At 39.9% G+C, this 23,465-nt stretch overlaps 1 protein-coding gene across 10 annotated transcripts; it reads left to right on the forward strand.

Moving 5' to 3' along the window:
- Positions 1-6,117: 6,117 nt before the first annotated feature.
- Positions 6,118-23,397, forward strand: LOC101910320 (acyl-coenzyme A synthetase ACSM3, mitochondrial-like). 10 transcript variants are annotated; one of them, XM_055805394.1, is made up of 14 exons: positions 6,118-6,293; positions 12,504-12,769; positions 13,021-13,231; positions 14,544-14,751; positions 15,597-15,740; positions 16,606-16,762; positions 17,630-17,709; positions 18,669-18,792; positions 19,470-19,550; positions 19,700-19,801; positions 21,185-21,312; positions 21,449-21,548; positions 22,194-22,313; positions 22,931-23,397. In XM_055805394.1, exons 2-14 carry the CDS (start codon positions 12,569-12,571, stop codon positions 23,015-23,017), a joined length of 1,743 nt encoding a protein of 580 aa, XP_055661369.1. In that variant the 5' UTR covers positions 6,118-6,293; positions 12,504-12,568; the 3' UTR covers positions 23,018-23,397. The 10 variants fall into 10 exon arrangements, with proteins under 10 accessions (XP_055661369.1, XP_027634474.1, XP_027634483.1 ...); XM_027778673.2 differs by lacking the exon at positions 12,504-12,769 and adding an exon at positions 7,360-7,455 and having other exon boundaries at positions 6,134-6,293; XM_027778668.2 differs by lacking the exon at positions 12,504-12,769 and adding an exon at positions 7,360-7,455 and having other exon boundaries at positions 6,250-6,307.
- The last annotated feature ends 68 nt before the right edge of the window (positions 23,398-23,465 follow it).

Consider the following 23,465-nt stretch of genomic DNA (forward strand, 5'->3'; position numbering starts at 1 on the left):
TGCCTAACGTAATTGTAAGCAAAAAGTGAATGAACATTTCTGTATGAGGTCTAATAAATGAAAAACTACAGTGCTGAGTTACATTTCTTGCATTATTCATCATTATCCTTGCTCTGAATCCCAGCCATCAATCATTTTCTTCCATCTAACTGCTACAGCAAGGAGTGTGAAGAGTAGCATTAAATAATGTTATTTTCTCAAAATATTAATGTGATAGGCCCTTCCAGATTCTGTCACATATAAACCCATATTGGCTTAGGCTAACAGAAACCCTGGCACTGTAACAGCTGCTAACATGCCAAAGGGGGTTCTTGTTAGTAAAACAACACTTAGTGTCTGTTCAGGGGGCATGCAGATACCATGGTGATGAATAGAAGATGCTTCTCTAAATAAAGTAAATCAGCATTAAGGCATCAGTCCAAAGCAAATTGTGTTCTAATTGCCTGTAAAATTACTGTATCATCAGATAAACTTACTTGATATTACTGAGGTATTTTCAAAGAGATTTTGTCCTAACTTCAGTTTCCTTTTTCCAAATTATAAAAATGGTGTTACGAACCTTTTTCCCAACAAGTTTGTAATGTGTTATCTCCTAACACACAAAAAAAATGGGAGTAGTGTCTCCAGTTGTGTCTCGTTACGGTCTAGGGGTAACTGCAGAAAACCATGATATCTATCAGAAGTTCTGACTTGTCAACATAAGAAATAGCATGCCAGCCCTATAAAAATACTGCTGCTTCTAGGGATACTGCATTGAGCCTTTATGAAAAATCTTTGCTTAGAATGATTGCAAAGGTAGGCGGACTTTGACATAAAATATGGAGTACTTATGCTGATATTTAAGAGTGCTGATAGCCTGCCACATGCAGTCATTGCCTTAGCCAAGAACAGTTAGACTGAGTTATTGGGCTCTCCAAGAGGAAGGGTGCATGGCTCTGGACAGAGTGCTGTCGGAAAAAGGAGCAGGAAGCCACATAACAATTAGGGGTCCAGCACCTTCTAGCTAATTCCAAGGCAATGTTTTACACCACAGGCAGTTACAGTATAATGACTTTTTCCTAATAACCTAAGGTTGCACAGCTGTTGTACCACAACTGGGAATTTGGAAGATCAAATGCTTATTGTGGAGTGAAATGGGACACCCTTGCGAAGGGGCAGAAGAAATTGTTGGTGGCATCCAGACACAGAAGCTGAAGCCACTTAGAAGCTTCCCAAATATACAAGGAGTAATAAGCTTTATAGACATTAGACATGTATGTAGGTTGTCTGGGGGTTTTTAGGATGCATTTTTCTTTGAAATATTTAAATTCTGAACAGATATTTTAAGAATGATCTCTTATCATTGAATGACCTGAATAGGCAGAGTCGCAGGTAACTAGTAATGTAACTAGCATGCTTAGATAATGAGGGCTGGTAGAGTTAGTAGCTCCTTGATGGAGCTGGGAAGAATACAGGACTCCAATCCATAAAAAGTAATCACTGCACTCAGAGACCAGGAGAGATCCAAGCACCATTAACCTGATAACTGCAAGACCAAAGTTCAGGGAGTGAACAGCCTTTTTCATCAGACAGATAAAAACTGTTTCCTTGACTACCTAGAAAGCACATGGAAACATCCATCATGTACCTTTCCCCTGCTTTCCTGAGTGATTAGACTACTCTTCAGCTTTCCATCAATTCCTTTTCATTCCACTTACTCTCTGTTTGCCTCCCAGGTGCTTTATTTTTTAAGTCACTTGAGTGTTGCAGGAAATCATGATTCCTTTTTTTTTTCTGAGGCTTTTTCTGAGTTTTTGTTTAGCTTCCTCTGTTTTAGGTTTTTATTGATACAGATTGCTTCAGGCATTGGGGTGAGGAGGCAGCTGCTGAGGCTAACACAGCATCACAGGCTCCAGACTCAGAGGGCTGAGCAACAGCAGAGTACAAGGGCAGGAACAGGTGAGAGGTAACAGAGGTGGTGGCAAGGTCACCAGTGAAGGCATGTGTGGGTGGTGGGCTGCCAGTGTAAACCAGTGTGCTGTGCCACAGCTGCTAGAGGCAAGAAGCCCTCCAAAGGCCATCAGCTCAGGAACAGCATTGTATTAATGACAGGAGGACGTCTTCATTATCAGTAATTTTAGCTGTGTTGTAAATAACAAGAAGGATAATTTGAGGGTTTGTTGAGATTTTTAAATTTTCTTCCCAGGTAAGTGTTTTTGACCTGTCTTTTGACAATATCAGCAAATTCCCTCCCACCCTGTGTCATTGCTGTTTTGTGAAGTATCCTTTTCAAAACAGATGCGGACCTCCACAGGAGCATGTTAACAGATTGCCACCATTTGATCATGGGTGTAGCAGATCATGAAATACATTGTCCAGCGTCTAAGAACAAATCAAGCCTTTTGGCTCAGATAGAGGAAGAATTAAAAAGGGCCACAGAACTAGGAGAGTTAAAAGAACCTGTGTGCTTTCCTCTTGAATTTCTACACTTTCTTTTCTTTTTTATAACAATTTAGCTGCAGCCAGTCACCTTTTTAAATCATTTGCAGGGGGAAAACTGTAGCACCATTTCTGCAGCCACTTTGCTCAGACAGTATTGGCATGTTGCCTTTGTGAGGAAAAGCTCCACACTGAAGAACAACATTTTGCATTTTTCAGCACCTTCCCTGATGACTGAAGTTTCCCTGATTTTAGGAACTGCTTTGTAAGAATGCCTCCCTCTAAAGGTCACATAGAACAAATCTTACACACATCATTCCTCAGAGGACGGGTGTTGGGTGTGGATGGATTGCCACATTTTCCATGTCATACGCCATAATAAAGTCTACATTATTTGTGGATTTAAATGCATTTTTATATTTTACTTTCTCATATGTCAGCAACTCAGTTTTTGTCAATTTTGTTTTCCATGGACAACGAGCAAACTAGGTTATTGTGAAATTGCATGTACATTGAAAGCAAAGCCAGACAAATTGAAAGGGAATACAGATTTTAAATCAGACAGTCAAAAATGCTGATTTTTACAGCTCAAGCCGCTAGCAGTCTTGTTCTAGGCAATGTAAAATATTTTGTGAGAAACCAGTGCTCCCTCTCTGAAGAATTTACAGCGTGACTACATAACGATGAAGAACAACGTGGGTATCATTACACGTCATCATCTCTATCTTAGTCACAGTATATTTTGCCCAAAGCCACACCAAATGGATATGGCAAAAGTGAGAAGAGAGCCAGAAACCTCGTACTTTGAGAGACTCTTTCTCTTGAGCACATTAGTAACCTGAATAAGCTGCTACTTTTTTTCATAGTGCCACTTACTGAACTAAAGTATATTGAAATGTGGACAGAGAAAATTTTTGCTGATACATAAATGTGTTTAATGACCCTATACATGAAAGTATGATGAGTTCTCTGTCTTTAGCTAATTGCTGGTGGCCTCCAGTTTCATTCTGCAGTCTATATTGATTGTCTGGTGATTGCTGCAGTCATTGTGAATGTGCCTGTTGTCATGCTAAATACTCGTTTCCTAGCTGTTAGTTTCCAGCATGGCCAGAAAATCATTTTAGCAGTCCCACTTTTCACCTTCTGCGTAGGCTGCTTTTACAGATTCACTACAGGTATATAATTTTCTCTGTAGAAGATTCTAGAGATGAAGGATGGATTCATGTTTAACGTATCAGAGTGGAAGAACGTTAATCTTGCTGCAGTTGCAAACTTTCTTGTATGACCTTGAATTCTCCCATTCTTTTCTACAGCGAATACTGCCCATAATCTCCTGTGCTGACCTCTGTACTTTTAAACTGATGTTTGCCGTTCACTTGATCTTCTGCTGTGCAAACATCAGTAATTATTCTACAGTTTGGATCCTTATTCAAAGCATTCAATAAAATAAGGGACCCATGCTAATCAGTAAGTCTGTGCAGCAGGCAACTAAAACATCATCTAGTGACTCTTGCAGCTGTCTGGACGTGTTTCCACTGTCCTGCTCATTTTTATAAGTATAATTGGCAAACAAATGACTTCAGATTTACTTCTAAAAGACTGACACAGGTTTCTGAAGAACTCTACAGGAATGAGGCATCCACATTCCACTATCTTTCACACTGCACTAGGTTCCTGTAGTAAGCTTAGTTGTAAGAAATACCTGTTCTGGGTGGTTTTGAACTGTTTGTGTTCACCTCCTGCAGTGAGGAGACCACTGTATGCTGAAAACAGTTCTTGGCACAGGAGTGAGTATGCTTTGGATGTTGGCTTTATAAGTGAGCTGACTATCTGATATGTAATTGATTTAAGAGCAGTCATGCCCACCCTGCTTTCTAGAAATCCCCATTTTTGTGAACTATATATACATAAGCAGCATATTCTTTTTCAATAGCATAATTTTCAGCTTTTGTGCCTTGAAAGGGATGTGTTTTTCTTTAGGAGTAATCCTTATCTTGCCTATTAAATGTCATTATTTCAGCATAGTCAGTCAGTCAGTCACAGGCTGCAGGAATCCTATGGCTGACCTGGTGCCTCACTGGATATACAAATGTTCTGCTAGGAAAGGTAAACATCACTTTTTCATAAATGATAGTACACATAGCATGCAAAGCATCAGCACAAGGTCTGCACCGCTTGTGTGTTTGTCCTTAGGTTATCCACACGTTTGTTTAGGAACTGAAAATTTTTCACTGGAATGGACACAAGTAGGCGTTCTTGGAGATCTGAGGAGTCAAGCAATCACGGGGGTGGGTCTGGGCCTTTCCTGAATTCTTCTGGTAGGCAGGAAAAAGTGGTGTTAGCGTGTGCTCTACACCGATTTTGTGTTTCCCTAAATATGCCACTAGCCAAGGTAAATACTCACAGAACTAGAGCTGTAAGGGACTTGGAGAGGTCATAGGTCTGGCCTAAGGCAAGTTAAACCATATCTAAACCAATCTTGACAGCTGTTTGACTAATCTGGCCTTAAATATTGCTATGAATAGAGATACAAGAGCTACCCTAGGCATGATCCTCCAGTGCATCATTAGCCTTCCATATAAACAGTTGTCTTAATCTCTGCCTATGATGTCTGCCGTGTTTGAACCCATTATATTGCCAGTGAAAATGAGTAGCAGTTTAATACCTGCTTCTTTGAAGAAACAGTGTAGTTGTATGTAACATGTCTTCTCTCAGTCACAGAATGGTCAGTTGCTGGTGTGGGCTGATGTGCTACATTTTGCCATTGGGCCTGGAGCATATTGTGGGTTATTTCTGCCTCTGGCCTGGGAAAGCCTTAAACATGAATGGCATTCACCATTCTGTTTGGGGGATCTGGGGAGTATTCTTGCATGGAGAAACATGGGGAAGTTGCAAAGTCCTGTGGAAACCAGTCTCACAACAGAAAATTGGAAAGGTTTATGAAAGGTTTTTGAAGAGAAATGAAATAGGAGATGCACTTTGCTGTGTTCAGACAGTTGCTCTCCATGTGAAGATTGGAGTAAGCTAATACATGACTTCAACGCTTACAGTTTGCAGTGTAAGCAACAGTGGGTTTAGTGTTTGTGTTTACAAGCGTACAAAGTTTATTCTCCCTGTGATGAGGATATTTGTTAGAATGCTTGGGATTTTTTGGGTTATGGCTGTTTTTTAAAAGCAACAGTATTCTGCAATGAAAGTCAACACAGGGTTTTATATTCAGCTAATGTATAGTGTAAACAGTAAAACTCTCCTGTGGCAACACTGATGTAAGATCTACCTTCTGCTGGTGGCAGGTGCTCTATATTCCCTGTGCTGATAGGCATTTGTGTGATATTTGGATCAGTTTGACATGGATGGGGAGATGCCCCAAACTGCAACAGAAGAGCACTTTCAATTGAGCATTGAAATTAGGTGCTCCTAGCACATGCTGGGCAGGCAGCAGGGCTTGCGTCCACAGGAGACTAGGCACATTGCTGTGTGCTCCTTGCATTGTTTTCAGACATTCTTCTCTGTACCTTCCCCCAAAAAACAAAGAAAAGCTGGAAGCTGTGTTCCCGTGTCCTTCCTCACCCCTATTTTGCCGCCCCTTCAGCTACTTTCTTGTTGCACAAAGCAGTTGGGATGAGGGCAGAAGAGTGCCGTGTTTCTGAGTCATTACTTTGTTTTCATGCTGGGTACTTGCCCTGTGTACTTTGCTCAGCTCCTAAGGGTAGCCTGATACTGCTTGGCACAAAGTCAGTGTATGTTTTTATAGCAAACCATGCCTGAAAGAAGGCAGACCTGTCAGGGTGGAATTGAAGGGCATTAGGAGGACTTGGGAGTCGCTGGGCAGAAGACGTCAAAGCAGGCCTCTCCTAATAAATATTGTGGGTCTGGTAAGTAGGTAATGGTATGTAACAGGGAAAGTGTTGGGGTTTTCACATGATAGATAGGCCTAAGGCAGATCCTAGCGTTTTGAGTCAAGATCTGGAGTTTGAGCTTTTCCCCATGTTGGTACAGCACCAGAACAAATCCCACTTTCTGGAAAGCATGAGAGCATTCTCGTTCTCTGACACTCTCTGTGATTGAGAATGGGTTAAGAGAAAGGTCTCAGGTCTTGCATTCATTCTGGATTTCTGAAGCTAATTCCTGGCAGCCCCACAGATTTCCTGTGTGATTGGGGTAATATTGCTTTGTCTCTCATTATCGAGGTTCCCTTAATAGTTCCATGTTCACGTAGATTGTTTATTTAGATAGCCTGTTTTAAGGAGTAAGACATAAAATATTAGGGCTTTATGGCTTCTCTGTACAGGTGAATGTGCACGTCCCATCTTTAGTCTTTGTGCTGTGGCAATGCAAATGATTACAGCTAATGAGCCAGCTGGTTCAGCATTGTGAACTCAGGTTTGTCACACCCCATGGCAGTGCCTTGCTGCAGGATAGTTTTTCACTGCCCCAGAGGCTGTTTAGTAGCACATCTTCAAAGGGAGCTATTGAGACTGAGGCCAGTGGTTTCCAGATAATGTATCTGGGCTGTGAAGCTCATCGCTCATGAGCGATTCTGTAATTTTCTCCAGGGACTTTAGATGCCTTGATGGTTTGTGGGGGAAAGGAAATCCACAAGTTTTGAGCAAGCCCTTCAGATACACATGGTGACCCTGAATCCAAACTAGAAGGCAGTGAGGATCACTGCAGCAAGATGTGGTTGGGGAGCAGTGTTTCATCTCTGACTTTTTCAGAAGATGCAGTATTGAATGGAAGAGTGTGTTTGCCCTTCTCTTCTGAAGAAGGCTGGTTGTGAAGGTGGTGGGATATCAGAGAGGGAGGTCCAGGACTCTGCTTTGAAGCAGGGGGAAGAAATCCTAACTTACATCTCCTGTATCCTTTGAGTGCCCAAGTTGCTGGCCTTCTTTCTTCATCTCTTCATGAAATTTTTCATGTCGTCTTTCCATTTGGTGTTAGGTTGAAATGCTGAAGTGTGTTGCAATATCTCATTATGATCAGCTCAGCAAGTACTCAGGAAGCTTGGCTGCAAACTCTTCTGACCTGGACATCAAGGTTCTGTGCTTTAAGTCACCTCTTACAAAACTGAGAATAGAGCCTGCCTAAAGTTTTTCTGGTAAATTATTTTTTTCACCAAATTAATGCACCTTCAGAGAGATCAGAACAGTTCATAACTGGAGACTGAATTTGCTAAATAGCCTTTGTCTTTCCACAATTTAGAAGTCAATCTTGCTAAATTTCAACACTTTCAAAAGTGTTTAGAAATCTTAAACATGAAGTTTTCAAGATATTTCTAATGTGATTCTTTTGAAAGTTTTAAAAGTATGTAAAATTTCATAACATTGGTTCAGGATTAATGAAATTTTTAGTATGATCCAAACATGTTTTTAGTTTCATTAAGCTGTTAGTGTATTTTAGGTGGTAGTGGTGGAAAAATACAAGTGTTTTCATTTCAGATTAATCTACATTACTACTACTACTACTGCTGCTTATTACTATTATTATCATTATTGTCATCATCATCCACATTTTGGTAGTGAGGCAAAAAAACAAAATACATGCCCTTCTGCAAAGTTAGGATATTGCCTTAATTTCACATATCCCTTCCAAATACAGAATAGATCAGGGTTTTCAGCTTGTGCCTCTCTCTAATGCCTGCCTCCAAAGGAGTGCTAGTTTGCAAGGTGTTTGTGTAATTTAAGGCTAAGAGAGTGTGTGCACTGCGCTCAGTAAGTGTGACACAGTGAAGCAAGGTCAAGCCCAAGCAGCAGAGACAAAGCTTTTGCTGTCTTATGCAAATTGAGGAGTTTTTCCTACCAGCAAGCTGCTAGGAAATACAGCTCCATGTTGCTGGAGTGGGAAATAATGCAGTGTCTGAACTTTTAGATGGGTAACATCATGAGAATATACCTTTTAGCTTTTGCTTTTTTGGTTTACTTTCCCTAACGTTCAGAGGACCAGACCTTCTAACAAAGTTAGTTACTCAAAAGCTCCCACTAACTTTCTCCCCATGAGGAACAAACATGAACCTAGTAGAAAAACCACAAACTGGCCTCCATTTAATCAAGTGCTTATTTCAGGGAAAGAGTCCAATATAATGCAATTACAGACACCAGTGTTTTTAAAAGACATTCCCTGAAGCCCAAACACTCACAGAGGAGAAATGCCAGGCAGCAAAAACCTCATACAAAGCAATGATGAAAAGGTAAGAGGGAGAAAAACCCTCTCTGATTCTTTTTTTTTTTTTTTTTTTTTTTTTAATACCTATAGTTCCACCCATCACTGCTGCGAAACATGTGTTTGCAAAATAAGGTGATAGAAGCAGAGAATGCCAACTCAGCACTGTGTGTGAGGACCCATCTTATTTGCAGTATCCATCCTATGTAGCAGGCTGGTATTTAACCATCCCCAAAAGGAATAAATTACTGTATTGTACATTAAATTGCATACATGGAGATTTAATGTAATAAATCTCATAATTTATTACATAAATTACATAATGTAAATTACTGTATTTTACATTAAATTACATACATGGAGAAACCCAAAACTGCTAGAGGACAAAGCAACAGTAAAACAAGCATACCCAAGTGCCCCAGCATCAGTCATGCTCTGCAGAGCCATCAGGGTAAGAGGCAGTGGAAAGTGATACTCACAGAACTCCACCAGCAGATACTTAGTTTCATTCAGCGCTCTGTCAAAGTTGCTCTTTTTCAGCAGGAGTACGTTGTTCTCCTTTTTCATTTTGGGGAGTTTGGCTTTCTTTGGATTTGATTTGTTTGGGCTTACGATGTCCGCTGCTGGGAAACCTGTGAAAAACAATAATGGTAGAAGGAAAAAATGTTGTGTCTTCATCTTGTCCTGCCTTTATCCAGTTACCGAGAAAGAAAGAAGCAAAAGAGCACTAAGCAGCAGGGTTTGCTGCTCAAATGGCAGCTGTTCTATCAGCCAAACTAAGAAGGTGATAAGGTTGATAAAGGAGTCTACTACCAGTGGAGCCAACTGTACCTTTCCACAAGATTAATATACTTCCCCATGTTTAGCAGTGTTTGGGGGAAAAAAGTATACGTAGGGTTGGTGGGTTTACTGTTTCTGTAAATAATCAGAACCCTGGGTGAGAGAGCGCAGAAGGAAACACACCTGCAGAAGCACCAGTCCATTCATAGTGTACTTCTCTAATTAGCCTGCTTTTGACACCATTACCCAGCACAGAGTTTCAGACAAAATAGTAAGTGAGATGCCTGGGACAGTATTTGAGGGCTGCTCCTTTGCCTAATACTTGGTTGTCTGTTGCACTTCTGGAGCTATTACTATGGATCTGATTCAGAGGATGCTGTGGTCAGGGAAAACTCTCACTGCTTTGTTTATATAGTTCTAATGTCTTCAGTGCCTTGTCTGTAAGGCTTCCATCTCTGCCTGAGTTCCAAGTTGTAGCTCAAGATACTACTTTGTGGGTTAAACCAGATGATTTTGCCATTGGTTTTCAGTGGTAGCACAATTTCATGCAGCTAATACCTGTACAGTAAACTGAAGGGACCAAATGTACTATTTCATCCTTAGGATAGCTATCAACTGTGTGAACTAGCTAGTCTTTTCAGATCATTTTAAGAAATATCTTACAAAAAGATTAAGAAGGCATAATTTACTAAGAAAATATTATTTCTGTATCTGCCACTCTGTAATTGTAGCAGAAATATCTTTGAGCCTTAAACTGTGCTGAAATTTGTGAACTATACACCCAAAGCTATAGCCTCTCTAGAGGGGACCAAGTATTCTGGTGGTTGTTTTGTCAGCACAGACAAGGACAGAGCTGACTTGAGGACATGTGGGTCCAGATTAGTAAAACTAAACTGATAGTTGAAGAAATTGCCTTCAGTAATGACTTCCGCTTGAGGAGTGGTGAGTGCTGCTTCGTTCCTTCATGCCCTTAGACTAAAGGATGAAAAATCTGTTATCAGGACACTACTGCTGGAAGGGAGTGTTTGTGATGGTGGTTGATGTGGTAGCCTCCATTTTCTTGAGGGTGAAGGATCTTGGCTGGCACATTCCTTCAATTTAGGTTGTTTTCATGCCTGGTGTGAGCGGGGCTGGGTTTCAAGTGAACTCCTTCCTATCAGTCTCAAAGGCTTTGGATTGTAGTGCACCTTGAGCTGTGTTCTGTTAGCACTCCTGGGCAGTGCTTAATGAAATCAGAGGGAGCTGTGTATTCAGGCTGCTTGCAAGATAAGATCGAAGGTAAATACAGATGCAGAAATCAGGTACTGAAAGATAAAAAAAAAAGGCAGAGAGATAAGTCTGCTGTTTGACTTTGTGGTCTTTTTCTCCTCGCAACAGGCTCTTTTCTGAAGATGTCTTTCAAGTAACATCCTAGGAGGGTTAAAAAGCATCTTTCAGAAGTAAAGGAAAAAAACTAACTGGGCCCATTTGATCTGAACAGGCCCGGTTGTAAGCTCAGAACACAGCCTGAGGCTGCCAGAGCACAAGTAGGATGACAAAACCATTTGCTTAGAGAGCTGGTGTTCTCCTGTCTGCCACTGAAACAAATAGGAGTCAATTCAAATCCCTTCTGGAAACCTACCAGGAATTAGGCATCATTTTGGAAAGGGCTTCTGATGTCTATGTTCTGGAAGAAAACTGCAGTAAGAGGAGGATCATACAGCAGTCAGTCCTGCCAGGGCAGATTTACAATGAGGAAAGGAGTGGGATTTAGCAGAACTGAACACAAAATTGAAACTGGTGGAATACAGTGTTTTCTTTCTTTTAGGCATACAGCAGATCAGGTCACAGTTCTGCACGTTTCTTCATCAGTGCTAACTGCTTCTGGCTCTTTCATTTTGTGCTTTACTGTTTGAGAGCTATGAAAAATCTGCCTTCTGCAGAAGTCACAGGCCACAGGAAATGTTGGATGCACGATAAATGTAATTCTTGAGCATTCTGCTTTGTTACCACTCACACCCTGGAGATCCGTTGTGTGGTTGACAGCCATTGACACATGCCTCACGTGTGAGCACCTTCTGTTTACATTTCTCTGGTTTGCCTCACAAATACAATGATTTTAGAGTCATGTCAGTTGCTGTTACTTATTGGCATTGAACGCTTTTAAACTGTCATTACATCTACACTTGCAATACATAATGCTAGAGTGAAAGTAACTGTATTATCCCTGGGAGGTCGGTGTGTACTGTTGGCTATTAAATAAGGAGAAGGTTGTTGCACAGAAAGGTTTAAAAGCAAAGCTGGATCCATTGAATTGAGGGAAAGATTCCCTTAGATTTAATGTGGCGGGTACATTCTTAAGGAATTGATTACACTCAAAACAAGTTTATCAGAAGATTCTGCATCTGTGAGTAAAATCCAGTTTTCTTGACTTCCAAAGCTGGGCTTTAAATAACTGCAGTATCATCCGTTCTGTCTCTTCTGCATGTACCTGTATGTAGCGTAGGAAAGACTAGGAGAAACTGGAAGCGCTGGAATTTTCTTTGCAAGTTTGTTTTACAACATGTATCTTTTTCAAAGTTGCACACTTCAGCTGAAGTGCAAAGGAAATGGAAGTTTTTGGCATTTAACGTTTGCTTGCCTAGTGTTTATTTTGTGTTCATTCCATGCCCCTAGTGAAAAGAGAACTCACAAGGAAATAAAAGTTTGATGAGTTTTATTGGTGTGTAAATTCAGTGTGAATCGCCATCTAGTGTATATTTAAGACATAGCATAATTACAGAGACCATTTTAAATCAAGGTGATAAATAGTGTCCTCAAAGCACTAAGTAGCAGCATTTTATTTTTGTAAAGAGGCAAAGTAAAATACAAAATTTACAGGAATCAAGAGAGAGAGATTTAGAAAAGGACTTTCAAGTGAAAGTTTAGAGATGAGATGCGTTTCATTCATCAGCTGACAAAGATTGTAATGAAAAAACAGTGCACAGTCTCTTTGCTGGAAAAGGAAGAATGCTTATTTTAAGAATCACATAAAATAAGGGGGAAAACTGGAAGAGGTGTGCAAACAACCTATTTATTCAAGCTGATTTGTGTTAATTTATTCAACATCACAAACCAGACAGCATCCAATACCTGGCTGTTTTTAAATGTGTTTTCTTTCATTTCAGATGATAGATTCCTGTAGGTGTGCATCTGATTTTTTGCCCCACTGTCTGATAAAACATCATTTATCATGAGAAAATTTATTAAATCATGGATTCCTCAGTGTCTGTGGATTCTCAGGTCACCTTGCAGATTATTCCATGGGTGCAGCAGGCTTCTGACATCTCAGATTATTTCATATTATGATGCTATAAACCAGTGCAAAAAGGAACGGCCAGAGTATTTCAACTTTGCAAGTGATGTCTTAGATGAGTGGTCACGACTGGAAAAGGTAGTATTTTTCTTTTACTTCATAGACATTGGAACAAATCTCAGATGATACAAATCAGTTTTCCTGATGGATACTAGGTAGTATGAGCTGCGAAGTAGAATGCAATATTTTATTTTCTTTGTCAGAAATATAGGTGTCACTTTAAGAGAGTAGTTGCCAGGGTTGATTTGCCTGGTCTGGAGTTATGTTGGATTGAAATGAAACCTTTCAAGGTTTGTCATCTCATTTTAATACATTCTGCTGCATTCTAGGATGGAAAACAACCAGCAAATCCGGCTTTTTGGTGGGTAAATGATGAGGGAGAGGAGGTGAAGTGGAGCTTTGAAGAGTTGGGATTTCTGTCAAGGAAAGCAGCTAATGTACTTTCTGAGGTGTGTGGTTTGCAGAGAGGAGACAGAGTTAAAGTAGTTCTGCCTCGTGTTCCTGAATGGTGGCTACTGAACATAGCCTGTATGCGAACAGGTAAGTGATCTTACTGATCTCTTGGATGCAGAAAGAAAATAAACAGAAGATACGAAAAATATGCTAAATTAATGTGAAAAAAAATGGGGCAGAAATGTGCTGCTGTGCCCTGTACAATTCAGCTTTTGCGTAGAAGGAGAACTGGCAGCACCCACACAGGAACCAATGAATGCAACATTGTGCTAGGTGCTGAACAGACATGGCCAAGTTAAACAGCATCCTCAGTTGAAGCCAGTGAAGGTTGAATGACTGCAATCTAAGACCAGATTTGACCAGATACATTATCAGTGTGGACACTTTTATTGCAGTAAGTTATGTGTCTAGACTGGTTAATAATTCAATACAATATTATTTTGCTCTGCTGTTACAGTTTTGCAAATTCTTAGGAAGAATTTGACCCATTGCATTTTTAGACTGCTAAACATCCATGATGGAACAGTTCAGTATCAACAGGAACATGATCAAATGTTTTTTGTCCCACTTCTAAGCTCTGTGATTCTTGCAGGTTGTAAATGGAGTTAAGTCTCAGAGAATCCAGTTCTTTTGTATCCAGGATTTACTGGACTATGATGTGGAAGTATCTTTCAGTGTCTCAGTGCCTCAGATTCCCAACTGTAAAATTTGGTAGACACCTGTGAAGGTGCAAGAAGACTGAAATCAGTCTGTAGGTAAAGTCTATTGAAATGCATGGGAAAAGGAGGTATAGAAATGCACTTAGTTGATTTCCACCCCTGAAAATATGATTTCAGTCCAGTGTACTCAGTATCCAAACTTACGTTTGTTCACATTACAAAATGAATCCAAGCTTGAGGGATTTGTTGACTGAGCAGTGTATGTAAGCTACCTGACCTCAATCTGTTTATCCCATACCCGAGTTATTAATTTCTTATTTAAATGAATAATAGCTTTATTCCAGATGAAAATAATCCAAATGAATAATCCTTATATGTATACTTAATTAAGGAGATGGTAATCTCAACGCTTCCTTCCTGAGTTACAAATCATGAAGGAAGTGCTCAAAACCACTCTAAATCTAGATCTTACTCATGATCTAGATACCTTTAATATGGATGACACAAAACTTAACATCCGTGTTTCAGGGTTTGGAAGTCTTTCAGAGCCAGATGATCCCAGGTCATTCCTAGGCCACAAATTCACCCAAACTCTGCCTTCAAACATGAGTTATACTTGACTCCTCCCAAAGCATAAGTTTTTGGCAAGTAGTTCAGCTTTTCTATGGCTGGGGTCATGTCCTGTGAACATAATAAAGAGAAATGGTCAATTTTCTAAATTGCTTGTTGCTTTTTTCCAGGAATTGTCTTTATTCCAGGAACATCCCAATTAACAGCCAAAGACATCTTATACCGACTCCAGGCTTCAAAGGCCAAGTGCATCATTACTAATGATACACTGGCACCCGCAGTGGAATCTGTCATGCGCGAGTGCCAGTTTCTGAAAAGCAAACTAATTGTAGCCAAAGGGAGCAGAGATGGGTGGTTGAACCTCAAAGAACTCCTTGCGTGAGTATCCAGATGTTTTACCATCATCCTGTGAGGTGAAGGAAGCAGTGTCAGTCTGGTGACATTTCTGAGTTTGGGGATTAATTTTCAAACTACAAATAAGTTACATTTTTGCATCCCTCTGCCAACTCATTGTAATCATTGCATTAAGTACTAATCCCTTCAACACAGTTTTTGGGAACTATATTAAGGTCTTTCAGCTTCTTATTCAGCAGCCTGCCAGCTTTTAAAAGCTCTTCTACTGTGATCACAAGACAAGCACGCAGGATGCTAATCTTGCAGTTGTTTTGTGCGTGTCTTCTAGAGCCAAGCCTAATGCCTCTTGAATTCAATGAGAAGATAACCATTGTCAGCTCTTGGTGCTCAGCTAACATAGTATCAATTATTTCTTCCCTTGACTGTCTTGGTAGCCCAGATGATCTGAATTGTTTGTCAGTCTCTTGAATGTAAATGGTATAATACATGTCTAAGACCATCTTATTTATCATAATAGCCTGAATATGGCCCTCATTGACTTCAGATTGGGAGACAGTATGTGTTGAGGCAGAAGTTGCTTTTGCATCTACCTGCTGTTCTGTAACAAGCACCTTGCAAAATAGTTGTGGACAAAGTCACTAGAATATGCTGTAGGTGCTCACACCTTGAAAGTTGTGGCAGACAGAGCGCACTTGTGACTAGCAAAATGTGCTCTCTAACTCTTACCTGTGGTGTCTGATGCAACTGTCTATTTAGTGAGTTCATGTAGTTTTGGGCTGTTTTCCTGTTTATCTCCTAAACCTTAAAAAATACTGCTTCCTTTGAGAAAAACTACACATAGTAACTGTCATATACTGTTTCTTCTGAAGGGTGACATCTGCTGACCATAAATGTGTCAAGACAAAGAGTCATGACCCAATGCTGATCTATTTTACTAGTGGAAGTACAGGCTTTCCAAAAATGGTGGTGCACTCCCACAGCAGTTATGGCATCGGATTTGCAACCAGTGGCAGGTATACCTTGCATTTGCTCCCAGTGTCCTGATGTAAGTGACATGATCACAATTACATTGAAAATATGACCAGAAAAACTCCACTAAATGTAAGCATTTCACGAGTACAGCATCTTGATTCTTCCTCACCATTCCCCCTCACAGTGCAACCCTTGTTATTAAAAACGTTTTGAAGACTTGAGTTGAGATCACTAAACACAGTGTTCTGTTGCTCAGAGAGCTGGCTGCAGAGTAGCCAGTAAGGATAACATCCTTATAGCAAAACCAGATAAAGTCTAGTGCTTTAGTATTATATAAAACTTCCTTGACAATCAAAACAACCTTGAACCATAGCATTATACCTTAAAGGTTACAGTTCAGTTTGAATCTGTGGCTTGGTACTGATTTGTTTTCATTGAACATCTTTTGTTTATGCTTCCCAAGGAGTGAGAAATTTCATGAAGATCAAAGGATATATTTCCCAAGGCATTCAGAGTTGGAAGTTGGTGGTATAGAGTGCAGACAAGTAATGTGGTTAGTTTCCTAGAGAAACAAGGTGTGATTCAGCTGATGTCTCTAATCCACAATGGGGGGAAAGCCTACTCCAAATGATCTGTTCAGATTTTGATCTAGATCCAGATTCTGCAACTTAAGCCAAGGATGTTTTGTGCTGTTCAGGAGAAAAGCAAATGCTGGAAATGTTAAACAGGAAGGAATGAAGGGAAATAAGAGAATGTTTAAGATTCTTCAAAGCTTACAAACTTTCTAAAGAGCAGCCCCACTTGCTGACACCACATCTTCTAATTCATGCCCTTTAATTATGCTGTGACCTGTGCCTGAGTCACTCACTCTATGAAGCATTATTTTTATCTCTGCTTTATCATCAGGTACTGGATGAATTTGACTCCTTCAGATATAATGTGGAATACCTCTGATACTGGCTGGGTAAAATCAGCTTGGAGCAGTGTTTTTGCACCGTGGATCTGTGGATCGTGTGTCTTTGTACACAATATGCCACAGTTTAAACCAGCACTTATTGCTGAGGTAAGAGTAACATTTTATACTGTGAGTTTCATTCCCATTTTGCGTAGATGAAGCAAACAGGCTGGGCTCCAGTGCATGAGTACCCACTGCTCTGTAGCAGTACTTCCCACATCCCAAGTGAACATCCCTCCCTTTGGTGCCCAGTAAGCTAGAGGAACAAGTGTTTTCCCTCCTGGCTAGGCCATGTGACATGGCTGCAGTCTAGAGGAGACGTGGTGAAAGATGCAGGATGAAAAGAACTCGGGATCACTGCAGTCTTGTCCCATGTATAGCCTAAAGTTCACTTCAGATTTCCAGCTACTCTGGGCTCAGAGTGAGCATGGACTAGTAATCAGAGTATGGCATAGACCTGAATAGGGGCCCTGTTATCCTGAATTTTCAATGAGTTGCCAGAATGCCTAGTCCTCCTCTCTACCATTTTGCACCACCAGCCAGCTGGCCTGTTCTCCTCAGTATTGGCCACCTGTGTGGAGAGGAGACCCAGACTTTCTCAAGAACAAAATATGAAAAGCTTTGGCCTAGTGCACTATTGTCACTTAGTCTTGAGCCTGGGACACAGTCACCTTGGGAAGCAGAAAATCTTAATGAGCTGCTACTGTCAAATGTCATTTTTTTACATGAGTGACTGTTGTTGGACAGAAAGTACTATATTTTCTGCAGCAGTGGGCCTGACTGTTTCAGCCGCTCCAGTTAGGATTCATAATCACTAATTCATAGTCATTCTCTGTGTTGAATGTATGTTGCGTTTTTATGGTTTTCATTTTGCAGACATGTGAGCACATAAGTTGTGTTCATCACCTGCACATTTACAAGGTCAGACCCACCATTACGTTTTCTTTTCCACAAAATAACTTTCTATTTTTCTAGACTCTCTCAAGATATCCCATTACTGTCTTTTGCACTGCTCCCACTGCCTACCGCATGCTGGTCCAACATGATCTGAGCAGGTACTGCACCTCTGTTTCTTTCAGGGTTTGCAAAGAGAAGCTGGGATATAATGCTGTGGCTGACTGTTTAGTTCCTTATGTTGCTTATTTTTTTCAATTAAATGAGATCTAATTAGCAAGATTTGCTCTCAGAAGAGAAAGCTACATTCTGAAATATGAGAATAACTAGTTACACCTTAGGCCATTCAAGCTTCAGGAATGGGCCTTTGAAAAGATAGCCCAAGGGAAACAAGTGAGGTTTTTTACGTTGTCATTTCCTCTAAACTTACAGTTCACAGTTAAATTTAAGTGAAGGTTTTGTGCAGCACAGGATCAGGGGTTTACTGGATTTGTTTCCATATGCCTGAGTGAAGTGAGTGGTTAGAGGACTTCCACATGCTGAGAGTTATTCGGCAGCTGTTCCCGCCAGTTTGTTAACACTGCAAAATACTCAGCTTATGAGAAGTAGTGAGTGTGATTTGTAGAGTTCTGACATCTTCAGTAAGGTACTTACTCTTCTTACATAAGTCTTTCATCCCGACAAGAGCCAACCCTGGTTTAGCAGGGAGCTCAGGCTCTGTATTCCTATTCAGCCTTCCTTTTGCTCTAGAAAATTCTGTGTCTTATTTCATCTTGAATGTTGGCACATACTCAGCTTTCCATTAATATCTGATGTGCTTATTGAACTTTGTCCTTTTTTTGTCAGCTCTTCCTAGAAAACACCTTTGCTTACTCTTTTTCCAGAAAAAAAAACCCTACTTCCAGTGGCACAGATAAACCACATTATCTTCAGTGGTAACATGAGCAATCTAGGAGTCCAGTCCAGGTCTGTGTAACAGGACGATTATTGTCATTTCCAAAGTAGCTTGTGAAGTTTTAGGCATACTTACTTCGGAAGTTGAAGGAGACTGTTCAGATAAGATCATTCACTGCTGTTTCCAGTAGTTAAGAAAACTATTTTATTCACAATTCCTCTCAAGCTACAAGTTCATGAGTCTGAAACACTGTGTATCTGGAGGGGAACCACTCAATCCTGAAGTGATGGCAAAGTGGAAAACCCAGACGGGGCTGGATATCTATGAAGGTTATGGCCAGACTGAAACAGTATGTTTGCATTATTTCTTGCAGTATGTCCTTTCAAAGGTAACAATGCTAGAGGCACAGTATGCTTGATAAATTGATGGAAAAGGTGAGAATCATTTGAATGAACTTTTTTTAAAAAAGACGCTATATATAATTATGGTTATACAGTTCCAAAATCAACTAGCTGCATATTTTAGTGTTATAGTAGATCCCTTCATCATCTTTACTTAAAAGGCAAAACTAAAAAAATAATTTGCTCTGGGTATCAATTTGGCCTGTCCAAGATTTTAATGAAAAATATTAAATCAGTTCACATCCCAGACTTCTCTGTAAGTGAACATTAACGAAGCTATTAAGAGTCAGATTTCACGCATTCTCTCCTCTTACCCTTGATATGGTCCCGAATTAATTGTTCCATTATTGAAATAAGATCTGTAATGATTCCACATCTGCTGTCTTGCGAAGTCAAGTGTTTGCAGAAGAACTCACTGGCTCAGACTGAGCACAGGCAAACTCGTTCCACAGGGCTGACCTGAAATGCCTCTCAACCCCTCTCTGATGTGCTTGAGAACCACAATGCTTTAGTCCTGATTCAGCTCTTGTCACAACAGTCATGAAGAGGTGTTGTGCCTAATGCAAACAATAATAAAATTGACAAGATGTTACACAAATTAAAAAAAAAAAAATCTATTATGCAGGTGACAATATGTGCCAATATGAAAGGAATGAAAATTAAACCTGGCTCTTTGGGAAAAGCTGTTCCCCCTTATGATGTGCAGGTATGTTGATACGCCACATCTGAGCTCAGCTGCAGTTGTGGGCACAAGAGTAAGGGAATATTGTCTGTGTCCCTTCTCTGTCCTGTACTGTGCTATAACAGATATTTCACTGAGCTGATCAAAGCAGTAACAATATGTCCTTTCTGCAGATCATAGATGACCATGGGGCTATTCTGCCTGTGGGAGAAGAAGGCAACATTGCCGTCCGAGTTCAACCAACAAGACCATTCTGTCTGTTCTCTGAGTACTTGGTAAGTCTGAGTTGGTCTGTCTGTGCCTGCTGAGGAGCTCAAGAGAGATCCAGGACAAAGTTCTGTTGATTACTCAAAGAGCAGAATTTCATCCAGGATCCACACAAGGTCTCACTAGGTTGCTTGAGGGCTTTGAGCCTGATCAGTCCATTGTTCTGCTATTCCAGGAACAGACTGATTGGCAGAGTAGAACTTCAACAGGTAGAACTGCAACATGAACCGGGGGTACCTTGTTCCAGACCTGTACCCGGTCCTTTGGTTAAGGATTAGTGAAGGAGGCCAATAAAGACTACTCTAATGTGTCAGAAGCTCAGGGAGGCTTTCTGAAAAGCCATGTATCTTATTCCCTCATACCACTGTCAGAGGTACACCAGATTGATCTTTTAAATCTTTAAAAGGGACACATTCCAGCATGCACGTATCTCTGGTGTCAGAGAAACAATTTGTACAGTTGCCTGTCATGTAGATGATGGGCACAAGATCTACAGCACAAAACCCTCAAGTGCAGATGATCATATGGCATACATAGAAGTAGAGGCAGACGTAATCTAACATTATTATTTGAATGGGAATGCTCTGCCCACTGAAAGCAGAACAAGCTTAAAAAAAAAAGTGTCAGAAGAATGGCCATTTTGGTTAAGATCAAAGGTCCATCTAAGCTAGTACTCTGTGATGGTAATGAGTTGTAGTACATACTTAAAAGAAACAGTTAAATATAACGAGTTTCTCCACTGCATTTGAGCCATCATGTTGAATAAGCTTTGGGGAACTTGTCTGTGTTTTTAATACTCTTCTGAACCCCCATGATATTTGGATATTTGTAGCATCCTCAAACAACTTACACGAAATAATTGCTTGCTATATGATAAAATCTTCTTTTGGTTCAGTACTATTACTTCAGGCTTTCATTATGTCTTCTTTTGTCAGGGTGTTTTTTCTGTGTAATCTAGACCCGATAGATCAATGTAGATGATGAAGTTTTTCCTCTAGGTCATCTCATTTGTGTTTTGGCTTTGAAGCTTAGGGGTGAAAGTTTTCCATTGACAGGAGGTTATTGTGACAACCCTTTGCAATGATAAGTCATTTCTCTGAAGAGAGAGAGCGGGTTGTAGAGTTTAGTAATTTCTGATGGATGGGCATTTTGATAGAGCACGGCCTTTTTTCCCTAGAACATGAATCCATATATACACAAATGCTCTTTTCCACCTCACGTATTTCTACCACAAAACTAATTAAAATTAATTGAAGACATAAAATAGTATTGAACATAGTTTGAGAACAACTTAAAAATTGTATTGACCCTTTTTAGCACCACTGCAAAGTAAATGCATTACATTTCACTAACAGTCATATGCATTTTTTTAAATGTTTGATTGTTGTCAGGGTAATTCAGAGAAAACTGCTGCCTCTGTGTGTGGAAATTTTTATGTCACTGGGGACAGAGGGATTATGGATGAAGAAGGATATGTCTGGTTTGTTGGAAGAGCTGACGATATAATTAATTCTTCTGGGTAAGCCAGTTGCTTTTAGATTTGCTCATTTGCCTGTTAAAATTCAGTCTGGAAAGGCAAATTGAATAGGTAGCTTGCTACACAGCTGCATCTACATAAATACTTGCGTTGCCATTATATCTGCATTTTCTCCTAGGTATCGTATTGGCCCATTTGAAGTTGAAAGTGCATTAATCCAGCACCCTGCAGTCTCAGAGTCAGCTGTTGTCAGCAGTCCTGATCCAATTCGAGGGGAGGTAAAAAGAAAAAAAAATTATATATATATATATAAAAATGCACTTTATTCTAAGGATCAGGCTCCCTATACATACCAGGCTTCCTTGGAATTAAATATTTTGCAGATTTTTGAAAACAAAATGGGTTAAAAAATTTTTTAAACTATACCTTGATAGAACTTAGAATTTCAGAATTATTTTCCTCTTTGCTGGGCTTGATGTGGAGAAAAAAAGTTTGGCTCTTCTGACTGACTGTAGCATCTTTTTGTCTAAGAAATAGAATTTGGATTATTTATCTTTTTGTCACTAAGCATGGTGGCAATGATACCCAGAGTGTTTAATTTTTCTTCTTATATTTTTCAACTTTGCAACATTTCTTTGAGGGTGAGATTTTCCGCTGTCTTTTTTGCTGTTAAAATTTTGGAAAGTCTAGTAGTGTATAAAGTTAAGAAGAAAATAAAGTGGAAAAACAGAAAAAAAATCCTGTGCTGCAAAACACATCCTTCATAACACTGTATTCTGTAATAAACAGACAGTGAAAAGGAATATTAAAGAAAAAGCTCAAAATTTTGGATTGTGAGTTTTGATACTCAGTTTTGGCAACAAATATATTCCTTTATTCCCACATCTGGAAGTTAATGGAGTCCCTTAACTTTTGTGGCACAGGTAGTCAAAGCCTTCATTGTTTTAGCTCCTGCTTTTATATCGCATGATCCAGAAAAATTAACTTGTGAGCTTCAGCAACATGTCAAGAAGCTGACTGCACCTTATAAATATCCGAGGAAGGTAAGTACTCCACAAAAAGATGGGTATCAAAAATTGAAGTTTTTGTTCTGCCTTGGCTTCTTTTCAACTGCATTCTGACAAACACTCCAACCATAGTTAAATAAAATAAAATGAAAGTAAATTACAGGGTCTGTTGCAACAGTAGCCTTGGGTTCAATGTATGTCCTAGAAAGGACCGAAAGGGAGGAAATCGTAATGTAACTGATCTTTATCCAGGTCCAGTATTCCTTTTATGAAATCTAGGGTTTTCACAGCCACTCAAATGGGCAAGGCATCCAGCTCTTACCTTGAGCGCTGTTCAGACTCTCAGCCAAAGCAAAGGGGAAATTCCTGCTGGCATCAAAGGGGTTGGAATTTTCATCCCTTACAACCAGAAAAACACAACTCCCTGTCCTGACAGGTGACATGCTTATCTCTTCAGGGTTGTGGTACTTGTCCCCGCAAGTACTGCCTGTGTGGACAGCTAAGATACATAGCAAGGAATTTCACCATCCCAGCCCCAAGCTGTGCAGCTTCGCATTTTTTTTATCCCAGCCATAATAAAAGTGTATCTTTCCTTGCACCTGGGAGATTAATCAGAATGTATTTGGCTAAAAGTGACTATTTTTGCCTTTCAGGTGGAGTTTGTTCAGGATCTGCCGAAGACAGCTACTGGGAAAATCCAGAGAAAGGTTCTAAGGAACAAAGAGTGGGGAAGAGTATAACATGACCTGGAAACGGAGGAGAGAAAATTGCCCTCATCTGTACCAGCTGTAGCTCATTACACTTCACATGTGGTCATGACCCAGAGCACTAGGAGAACATATGGAAAAACAGGCTACAGAAGAAAAAAGATTATACTCATATGTGTGATATTAGAACCACTTTTGCCATCAACATACAAATTTTCAGAATGCAAAAGTGCAAGTAATTAAGAATGAGTAATGGGAAAGAAGGAACAGATTTGGGAGCTTACAAAGGTTTAATATTTTTTTTACTGGAATTAGTATAAATGGCTTCCTTAAAAAAAACAAAAACGTGTAACTGCAACATTTTCATAATTACAAATAAATGAGAAATTAATTAAAATAATCTTTGTCCTGTAGTGGGTATCAGCAGTGAAGTGATTCTCTCTTCAGTAACTCACTGTAACATTCCCAAATTCTTTCTGAC

This window comes from Falco peregrinus, chromosome 5 (genome assembly GCF_023634155.1).
Source record: "Falco peregrinus isolate bFalPer1 chromosome 5, bFalPer1.pri, whole genome shotgun sequence".
Taxonomy (NCBI): Eukaryota; Metazoa; Chordata; class Aves; order Falconiformes; family Falconidae; genus Falco; species Falco peregrinus.